Raw genomic sequence first — 11128 nt, 5'->3', positions numbered from 1 at the left:
TGTTAAATTTTTATGTCGTTCCGTCCACCTCCCTGGGTTTTTTTTTTTTTTTTCAAAATTCAGAGAGTCGAGCCGTTTTTTTTCCCACGATGATATGTCTCTAACACGACCAAGCATTTTCAACAACTATGGCTTGATGATAAAAGATACTAGCGCCACTACAACTCACTGTCAGGAAAACATCAACAAATGTACAAAAACAAGCCTATACGCTGAGAATGGCTCGGACTACTTCTCAAGGTTAGTATTAATATTCGATGAGCACAGGTATCTAAAGAGTTTGCTAGCCAACATGGAAGCTAAACAGCGAATACAGTAGGTAAATCAACACTAATAACAACAGCACAGGTTAACACAGTAGAACTAGCATTAGCCGATTATACAGGCAGACCTAACTATCGGATACAGAGGATGAAAAGTGTTGTGATGATCGTCCAATGCCTCCACTAGTACCTCTTTATGCTGCCGGCCCCTTTCTGCTCAACACTTCTCTCTTTACAGCTCGGCAAAAATCTGACAAAAATATTTACAATGAGAGAGAAAAAAAATGAAATTGTGGAGAAACAGTTGTTTAGTGTTTTTTCTTTTTTTTTTTTGTTTGTCTGCATTTCTTTTTTTTGATTTTTTTCTTCCTTTCGTATGTTTTTTTTTTTTGTTCTTTTTCGACTTATATCTCAGAGAATTGTCCCCAATGATGAGCAACAAACAAACAAACAAAAAAATCCAATCATATCAGCTAGCATTGCACAGTCTCAGAGAGGTTTTGGGGATGGAATGGAGAGTTATCGTCCAAAAACAGTTGGATGAACACAGAAGGGGGGTATAGGAGGAGGAAGAGGAGGAGGAGGAAGAGGAGGAGGAGGAGGAGGAGGAAGAAGGTCAATAAAAGTTCATGAGGGGGGTGAAAGTTCAAAAAGTTCAAGAAGACAGAGGATGGCTGCGCAGCTGAACGGTGCGTAAACACTCCCCACAGCACCGCGCGGGGGCGGTGCGTGTGTCGGCGTGCGTGGTTTGGATGTTAAACGACAACAAAAAAAATCATCATTAGAAAATGGAGTTTTTGAATCTTTCCCATCGAGAAAAATCAAATGGAGCGAGAGCGAGAAGGAGGGAGGGGGATAGATTGATAGAGAGAGAAAGGGGTGAGGGTAGAAAGAGGGGCGGGTGAGGAGAGTGAAAGGTGCCCCCAACACTATGGCACACAATCAATGAAGTCCCACAGGCTGAAGAGATGACAGAATTAGGAAAGCAGCTGGCATGAGCGGTAGGTAGGTAGGGCGTTTTTTTTTTAAGGTAGGTTGAGAGGCAGGACAGTAGGTAGGTAGCCAACCTGCAGAAGGGGTTAATCCTTGTCGGGTTTAGCTCTGTGGGGGGTGGTGAGGAGGAGGAGGAGGAGGAGGAGGAGGAGGAGTGGTGGTGGTGGGGGGCAAAAGGTGCTGTTCAAGTTGAAGGCGTCATGAGCGACATCATGTTATGAAGGGCGGAGCATGCTGGCTTCATGGGTGCTTCCAGGATGGATGTCCGACACACAAGAACAACTCAAAGAAACGCTTGGAATGGTAGTTGTTGTTGTAGTTGTTGTTGTTGTTGTTGTTGTCTTTTTTTTTTTTGTTTTTTTTTTTCCTCTCTGTTTCTATTTTGGCACTCGAGAGAAGAGACTCGTGGGAGGCGGAGGAGGAAAAGTGTGTGTATGTTTGGGCAAAGAGGAGGAGGAGTGGGCAGTGAAAGTGCAAAAAAGAGGGCATGGAAGTGTGTTTGTGTGTGTGTTCGTGTGTGTGTGTGTGTGTGCGTGTGTGTGTGTGTGTGTGTGTGTGTGTGTGTGTGTGTGTGTGTGTGTGTGTGTGGGAGGGGTAAACAGGCTACACACAGAAATGGCATTTTGTTAAAACTGGTCTAGGTTAGACAGAGCATACAGTACAAATCAAAAACCAGGAAAAAAATCAACAGAGAACGAGAAGAAACAGAAAAACAGTGATATGACAAATGCAGTCTACAGTTGCTGGTGCTTCGATGGGGCCCGAGTTGGGGGAGGAGGAAGAAGGGGTGGGGTGGAAAGAGCGGGGTCCCATAATATGTTGTAGAGAGGTGGGAGGGTCAGTGGTGGGTGTGGGTGTGGGTGAGAGTGGGTTTGAGTTTGTGGAGGTGGGAGGGGCAAAAAAACTGAGGACTATGTCGAAGAGCCACACCCACTGAGAAGCAAATGAGGTCACCTGGCGAGCAGGTGAGGGGTTAAGTTTGCATTCCTCTAAACATCACAATAAAAAATAAAATAAAATAAATAAATAAACAAGCCGGCTACGTCGCAACACAGACACCACGAGCACGGAGCTGGCCTAAAGCAGACAGAGAGAAGGAGGGAGAGAAAGAGAGGAGCATGCACATCTAAATACACCGCTGAATACACACCTACAGTAAGGCTACACATCTACAGTAGTCTCGCACACACACCCCCACCTCAGCTCGGCCTGCCATGCACAAGAACAGCAGAGAGTTTAGTGCAAACATGTCGCTAGGAGCAGAAATGGAAACTTTTTTTTTCTTCTTTTTTTGGGAACTTTTTATAGGAAGCGGGCCATTTCCCATGACAACATCTGTCAGGATACAAAACATGACCACACTGAAAATACTGGTTGCATAATAAGGAATGAGGTGGGCAGACTTTGGCAAAAAAAAAAAAAAATCTCTTTTTTCTTTTCTGTTTGACACTGGAGCCAATAAAGCATCTAATTGAGAACTGAACTGGGAAAAAGAGAGAGGAGAGAGACGTTACCACTTTGGAAACACACTGGCAATGTTCAGTGTTGTTTCTCTCCCCGAGATCAGAGACTTGGACTGCATATTAAGAGAGTGAAAACACAATCTGTCCCAAATTCTGTAGCGAGGCACCCGAGGGAGTGCAGCAGACAGACTTGTGTGTGCATAGATGAGAGCAGCCATCCGGGTACTTTGCCCTTCACATCGTGCCCTAGCCCCTTTTTCTGGTGAGAGCAGCCTTCTAATTTGACTTGTGGTAAACACAAATTCTGAGGTCTACCATATCATGTTTTAGATATTAAGGGCCCAAACCCTTTGGCAATTATGTTATGTTGCTGTCGATCAACAATTAGCATTATTAAAACTAGAGTAACCTTTTTCTCACCTTTTGGATATTATATTTGTATATTATCAGACACTTGTGGGAAATTTCGTCATAATTAGCATGTGAATATTTGAGTTATGGCCAAAGACATTTTTTGTGAGGTCACAGTAATCTTTGACCGTCAAAATTTAGTCAGTTCATCCATGAGTCCAAGCAGATGCTTGTGCCAAATTTGAAGAAATTCCATCGAGGCGTCCCTGAGATACCACCTTCACAAGAATGGGACACAGCAACCTTGACCTTTGGCCCTTTAGCACCTAAATCTAATCAGTTCGTCCTTGAGTCCAAGTGGACGTTTGTGCCCAATGTGAAGAACTGTCGAGGTGTTCTTGAAATATTGCGTTCACGAGAACGGGATGGATGGACTTAAGGTCCAAGTGTCCTTGAACGTTGACCTCGAGTCCGAGTGGACATTTGCGCCAAATTAAACCAAACTCAATTTTCACCCAAAGGACAGGACGTGACGTATGGCTGCTGTCATGTATGTGCATGTTTTTTGGGGGGGATTTGTGGGATTCTTTTCTCACACGCTCTCTCTTTACAAACCTCCGGGCAGGACTAAAGATGCTCCATGTCATACTTGAGGTCAATAAGGTGCATACCAATGACAAGACAAGCCAGAGCTCAGAGCGTGGGGGAGGGGGGAGGGGGTAAAAAAGGACAGACAACAGAGTTATACTGAGAGCTCGACACAGCAGCAGCGCGTCGAGGGTTAGTAATGTTAGAATACAAAAACACACAGAAACACACATAAGCCTCTACTGCACGTCAATGGTCAGAGGAGTGATATGCAAACTTATGCAGAGGTGAGTACATTCATGGACAATCTCAGTCTTTATTTGAACTTAAATCCTGATTTTTTTTCTTCTTCTAAAGTTAGGCAGCAACTGAGAAAGTTTTTAGTACAAGCTCACTCAGCAGGTAGCAAAATAGTCTTAGGTTTGTTTGTTCGAGAGTTTTATCCCTTTGAGGATGGTTAGACAACTTAACGACAAAATACTCATTCTGTTGTGACGTCAAAAATCAAACATTTTTTGTTCACCTTTGGCCGGTGGACCAGGACTCAACGATTCAGAAAAACAACGAACATTTGAAATGCGTGTAAAACAATATCTAAATGCTCTACCCTTATCGGCATGCAAAGATTTGTCTCAGAAAAATGAATGACACACACTGCCTATTTTTTTTTTTTTTAATTTTTAGCCACTTCTTTTTTGTTTCTTTGATTTTTTTTCCTTTTTTTTTGTCCACGCTTCACTTTGATATCATGCAATATAGACGTGCAAAAAAGATAACATCTATTTCCACAAAATACATTTTCATCGTAACTATAAAAGGCTGTATTTAAGAATGCTATCAAGTCACATTTTTGTAGCATCATTATGCTAACCTATCGCTATATTGATTTGTCTAGCCCCAGAGTCATAGTGCTGTTGCATTCTGGGACGGGTAGTTCCCAGAGGACTGGCTAACACTTGGCTAACATGGCGGTCCCTCCTCGTGTGGCAGGAGCAGAGAGGGCATAGAACAAACTGCTATACTGAGGCGCTAGTTCTTATAAACCGTCACGTGGACTACTCCTGTCCTATGTAAATTATAAATATGGTTCATTTGGCACTTTTCACATTTTTCTTAATACAAAAGTATGTCTCCTCTTATCTAATGTGGTTTAAATCAACACATTTACAGTTTCTCTCTGTAAAGACCTATTTTGGCACAGGTTTAACTTGTTCAGGTTAGAATTACACTATTATTAACTTATCGTCAGAGCTTATAACAGAGCGTGTATTACACTGCCACTTGAGACTAGCCTCTCCAGCTAAAGGACAGATTTCGATATGTTTTATTTAACCTTGTAGTTTTAGTACATCAGTTATTATTAAATAGCAGCATTTTCCACAAATTAAAAAAAAAACTTTTTTACTCTTGTAAACCTATTCAACATCTACAGGTAAAATCCAAAAGCTTCTATGGGCAGACAGAGGATAAAGAACAGGACAAGACAACATGCCACTACGTGTATTGCTTCCAGTACTCATCACATTTTTATCTCGATTCCCTAACATTAAGATAACTAAAGAGATTGGCCGTCGTGTGAAAGACAACCCCCCCAAAAAAAGATCTTCCTAATTAATGAGATGAAGAAGAAAATCCGTCCCGTGTTCAACTCAACTCAGCTGGCACCTACAACAAGAAGTTCAAAGCAGTTTTTTCCACTGTAAACTGTAACTGTGCTGCATTCAATGTAACGTGAAGGAAATATACCAAACCTGCTCAGATTACGGTAAAATTTCTTTCCATAGACTACAAAGCAGGTTTGTCCAGGTTATGAAACAGTTTAGCTTTTTTCCTCTTCAAAATCTTAAAGCTGCTGCATGTTTTGCTGATTTTGGAGCCCCCTGTGGACAAAAGCAGTGGCACTTCCCCTGCAATAACCACAAAACATTACATCAAAATTAAAGATGATGTAAATAAAAATCTCCTCCTGCTTCTTTTTGACCGGCTAACATGCTCCTCATGCTGGAAAAATGTAAGCACAGAATCTGACCCGGTGGCAGGCATTAAGAACAGCTACACAGAAACTGTGAATGGTCTTGTCAATAATGTAGGCCAGTTATACACTGAGTCTCTTAAAAATCCCTTAGAGAAGCTTTCATTTTGACTTTCAGTGTATAAAATGTCAGAAAATAGTGAAAAATGCCCGCTGCAAGCTCCCAGAACTATCTACAAATTGCTTGTTTTATCAGACCAACAGGTGAAAAACCAAATATATTCAGTTTATAATTAAATGAGACAGATAAAAGCACATTTGGAAAGTCATAATCAGCAAATGGTTGCCACTTTTGCTTGATAAGAGATAAATCAAGTGCTAAATAACATGAAAAATGGGTTACAGCACAGTGCAGTTCTACAGTGGAACAAAAGCACACTATCCTCCTATGCTCTTATGAGGTTTTTGCCACCAAATATCCAACATAAATCCAGTCAAACCCCATTAATGACAAAATATTCCCTCACGATATGTGTATGTCTATCTATGTTTGTGCAGCATCCAAATCAGCAATGTTTCTCTTCAGTGTCTAAAATAAAACGCACTGATCCAGACTAGAATGTTTGTGCACTGTGCCCTGCCACAGCCTCAACTAACGCCTCCCTCTGCAGGTGTGGTCGCTTTCCGATGGCGTCTCCGAGCCTCAGCCCGCCCGAGGAGGAGGAGGCAAAGAGAAGAAGAAGAGACTCAATCTGTTTTTGTTTTTGTTTCTGTGTTGTTGTTTTTTTTTGTTGTTGTTGTCAGGGCAAGCAGCAGACATGCATTGATCGTAAACACCAGACATAGTCACCCATGGAGCGATGTGGTAGGAGGAGAGGCGGGGTAGTGTCAGGATGGGAGTGCACTGGAGGACTGAGGACGGGTGGGAAGGAGGGAGGGTGAGGAGAGTGTGGATGGTGTTAGATGGGAGTAAAGAAGCCTCCTTACCAAGCTGTGGAGATAAACCCTCACTGGCGCTCCAACAGAGAGTGACACATTCGATAGCACAGTGGAGGATTTTGGGTCGGATTGGTTTGAAAAGAATCAAAAAGTTTGTTTCTTTTAATCTTAAAGAGGAGTTCCCTCCCCTCACCAGGCTGTCAATAAATCAAATGCAACCCCCTCCTCATTTTTGGTATATTCCGTCACACTTCGACTCCTGTTGGACTTAAATATCTGTCCAGGGATTTGCCCATTTGGATGTACAGCACATTATCAATTTATGAAAAAGACACAGCTGCGATAGAAAAGTGAATTTAGAATTTGTTCCAGTCTCTTTAATCTGCTACTGGACACCTAACACTCCCCCAACATCCCACCCTCCAGTTACAAAAAAACACTTTTCCAGGACAACAGGTAAGTAGAATCTAATTGATCTCAACTCTTGACCTCAATTGATTGATCCTCTTCATCGACCTAGTCTCTTTCTCCTCCTTCAGTATTCAGAAATGACGTGCATTTCTGGTGAAGTTCTTCATATGCATTCAACATATATTTCATATATGTGTGTTTTTTTTTGTTTTGTTTTTTTAAATTCCCTGCCATACAAAAAGCCGTCCAATCACGATGCCGTCTACAGCACACATCCCTGACCTCATAGGCCGAGAGAACCGCTCCCTCGCTTCACAGTGCATTAAGACAAAAAAAATTCAGTGTACTCCGATTGTAAAAAAAAAAAATTAAAAATAATAATAATAATAACACGACACAAACAAAGAAATTAACAACAAAAGAAAGAACAGCATCTTCAGCAGCCTCCTGGGTCTACAGTGGGCAGTAAACCAGTTGCCATGGGAGACCTGCAGTTTGCCAGAGGCAGAAACGAACTCGAAAATCTCTCATGTCTGCCCTTTACCTCATCGGCAGTCGGACGGTTGCTTGATAAGGGCAGAGATCAGTGAGGCTATTTATCTGCTTTACTGATATGCACGCTGCCTGCCTTAAAAATAGCAAAATCTACTGTAGCGAGGCTTGCAGATGTAGCAGTGGACCCCGGACAGACAAATGTTCCCTCGTCATGTTTCAGTGTTTCTCTTACTCAATGTTTGCATGTCTCAGTAGTACGTCGTAAGTGCTCTTTGCTTGATCTAGTCTGTGGTTTGGGTTCATCTTAGGGTTTGGAAGACCACAGGCCGAGCAGTAACTCAATTATTCATTTCAGTTACAGTTTAGCGACTGTAACAGGGCGTTTTACTGCAGATATAGAACAGCAGGGATAGCTAGGACAGCCGAGCGTGATAACCAGGCGTTTTAAGGGTTAATATAGCTGCTGTAAGACGCTGCCCTGCAGCCTGTGGCGCGAGTGGTTTACTGATATTTTCTGGCTAATCTCGAGGTCTCACTGCAGTCTGCGTCATAGATATGGTGAATTCCCTTTTCTAGCACCAAATATGGCATCATAGTGTTTTGTTCAGTGTGTGTGTGCATGTGCGTGTGTGTGCGTTCCCTGTTCTGCTCTTTGACTGGATATATAAGGTGATCCTTCACTGTAATGATCTTAATGCCTGCATGGGGCGGCTTTCTTACTGGACTTAAATAAGACATATATTACACTATGTGACATTACTATTCATCTTCAATCCACTTAAATTAAAACAAAAAAAAATCAAAAATAGTCTCATTTACATTCATGTCAACCTGAATTCACAGATAAAAAATAAAAAGAAACAACTGAGCTTTTTATGGGTGAACTCATTAATAAATAATGACGATGGTGATGATTCCTATCGTAATAATCATATCATTAACAGAATTATCACAGCAGACTGCAAAAAATAAATGCCATAGATCCTGTGTGTTTGCCGCAGCTTGCACAGTATCACTCTCGTCGTTTCTAGGTCTCGCACTACGTGAGGTCATCAGCGTGCGCCTCGGCATCCTATCTCAAACGCTAGAGCTGCGTATGGGGGGTGCTACGTGCCGTAGCACCCCTGCGGCGCTGCACTGCTTGTGGGATACATCACAGGGTGTACGGAGGGGAAGGGGGGGGGGTGGTGGTGTGCAAATGAAGAAACGCCCAGCTGATTCTCTCCCCTACCCCCCCCCCCCCGAGTCTGCACAAACCCCTCCCCACATTTCACCTCACCCTTCCTCCAGAAAGAGGGGGAGGAGGGGAGAGGCAAGATCATAAGCAGGGGGAGGGAATACAAGGTGTCAGGGAGGGGGAGTCGTTTCTTCCCTCACACACCAGGCTAAAGTTTGCAGTCTTGCTCATTATAAAACCCTTATAAAAGGGGGTGGGAGGGGTGGGGAGTGGGGTGGGGGCAAGTAGTGAGAGGGGCTTTAGGAGGAGGCGGGGCAAAAGGGGGCTGAGGGGCAAATCAAAACTAGAAGAAAAACAAAAACCCTACAGGAGGGTGATGGGTGTGGGCTGCAGGGGGAGGGTGGGATAAGGGTTGTTTCCATGAGGGGGGTTCTGGGGTTGAGGTGAGGAGGGAGAGGAGGGTTTGTACCCTGTAAACCCTCGCCCCCTCCCCTCCCCTGCGCCCATGCCCTTCCCTCCCTCCCCCCACCTCCTGTAGCCTCTCAGGCAGTCGGCCTGTCTACATGGCATTCAGCTTTGTCCACACAATACACAAACAAACAAACAGACAGCTTAATTTACTAAACAAAACAAAACAATAAAACAAAACAATAAAAAATCCCGAAAGGTCAAGACGTTAAGTAATAAAACCTTATTTACATGTTACACATTTTTTTCTTGGTTTTTCAGCGTGATAACTCGCTCCTCTCCCTCCTCGTCTTCTCAGCACATTTTTGCTCCGCGTCAAAAAGATTTTTTTTAATAGAGAATACTGAAAACACGCAGAAGAAAACGGCGCGGACGATTCCTTCTGACATTCTTGCTCTCCTCTCCTTTTTCCATTCTCACTTTCACTTTTTTATACTCCTCCCCCAAGCCCCCACTCTTTTTTTTTCCTCTTTTCCTCCTCGTTTCTCATTGGCTGTCAGGTTTAGCCCACCTTCTGTGGGTTGGTGGCACGTACCCCCTGCTCGTAGGTGATTCGCTGGCTGATTAGGTACTGTGCGGCCTGTGTGGCAGCCTGGGAACCCGTGATGGTCACCTTCCTGTTCCGAGTTCCGGGGATGAACTCGCCTTTCTTGGAGATCTGGATCCTGGCGCCGGTCAGCTCCTGGTACTCCACTAGCGTTTTCCCTCCTTTCCCCAAGATGGCTCCCACCAGGTTTTCTGGCACGGCGATCTCGACCACTTCCTTCGCTCCTTCTGCTAGCTTCTCCGTGGCCAGTAGAGACGACGCCACTAGTGGCGACGCGGCGCTCAAGTAGCCGTTGGTGGCGCCTGTGGCGGCGGCCAAGGATCCCAGGGAGAAGCCTCCGAGACCAGCTGCTGGGTGAGCTGCGCTGGTGGATGCATCGCTGGCGTAGGATGCTAACAAATTAGCTGCGGCGGCGGCTGCGGGGTTAGCATTAGCTGCTACAGCTGCCAACACCCCTGAGGCTGCAGCGGGATTCAGCCCCAGGCCCAGGGAGTTGGTGTTGTAGCCATAGCTGGCAAGAGTGTTGAGGGCGGAGGTGATGGCGAGCAGGTCGTTGCCTGAGAGGCTGGACATGGTGGTCGGGAAGGCCCCGACGCCGGCCAGGCTGGCCTGGCCCAGCAGAGAGGAAGCTGTGGCTGCTGCAGCCGCGGCCGCGGCCGGCATGACCTCGGTGGAGTTGGCGTACGGGGAGCCGGTGGGGTTGGAGTTGGCGACGGGCCCTGTGATGTTGGAGTACGAGATGTTGAGGCAGGAGGAGCTCTGAGGATCTTCCTGGATCTTCTGGACGATGATCTCCACTGCTTTGCGGTTCTGCTCGGGCTCACCGCTGATGGTGACTACACGCTCCTGCAGGTTGATGCCCTCGGGTTTCTGGGATAGCTGCACCCACGCCCCGGACTGCTCCATCACCGCCTTGACTGTGGCTCCACCTTTACCGATGATCAGCCCCGCCGTGCTGTTGGGGACGATCAACTTGGCCTGGAGGGAGGAGCAAAGAAGAAAAAAGGAAAAAAAAGAGAAAAGAAATCATCAGTTATTGTTCTGTGACAGACGTTTCATCACAATCATAGAAAATCTGCTTTAGATGGCACTTCAGCTTCAGTGGCAATCAGACGGTCCAGTGGTCCAGAGTCTCTCAATAATGTTATATACAAGATTTGATGGATTCAATCCGAGGAAATCAACTTGGCTACATCATAACAGCAAGTACTGAACTTTTGCTTCATCTTTGACGTATTTTCCTGACCTGATGTGTTCTGAGTCTGTATGTGTAACCACAATAACCAGCAAAACGGCGGTGGAAAGACTTTCCAACGGTGCTGCATATGAAAGAGCTATTCAATGGCAATATGAGGAGAAACACCACAACAATATTTTTCTGTATTCATATTTATGAATAAATGTTTTGCAACTTGCACATTGAATACTGGACATATTCCAGACATTTTTAGAGACAGCTGA

General features: G+C 44.7%; 1 protein-coding gene across 2 annotated transcripts in view; it reads right to left on the bottom strand.

Annotated features, from left to right (window-relative positions):
* Nucleotides 1-5776: 5776 nt before the first annotated feature.
* Nucleotides 5777-11128, bottom strand: part of nova2 (NOVA alternative splicing regulator 2) — a 129062-nt gene continuing 123710 nt past the window's right edge. For both annotated transcript variants that reach the window (XM_084717511.1, XM_084717512.1), the window contains one exon: nucleotides 5777-10645. In XM_084717511.1, coding sequence (XP_084573637.1) covers nucleotides 9623-10645 — 1023 coding nt within the window. In that variant the 3' untranslated portion in view covers nucleotides 5777-9622. The remainder of the gene's footprint in view (nucleotides 10646-11128) is intronic.

This window comes from Lutjanus erythropterus, chromosome 4 (assembly GCF_056507025.1).
Source record: "Lutjanus erythropterus isolate fLutEry1 chromosome 4, fLutEry1.hap2, whole genome shotgun sequence".
NCBI classification, from domain to species: domain Eukaryota; kingdom Metazoa; phylum Chordata; class Actinopteri; order Lutjaniformes; family Lutjanidae; genus Lutjanus; species Lutjanus erythropterus.
This window is presented reverse-complemented; position numbering and strand designations above follow the sequence as displayed.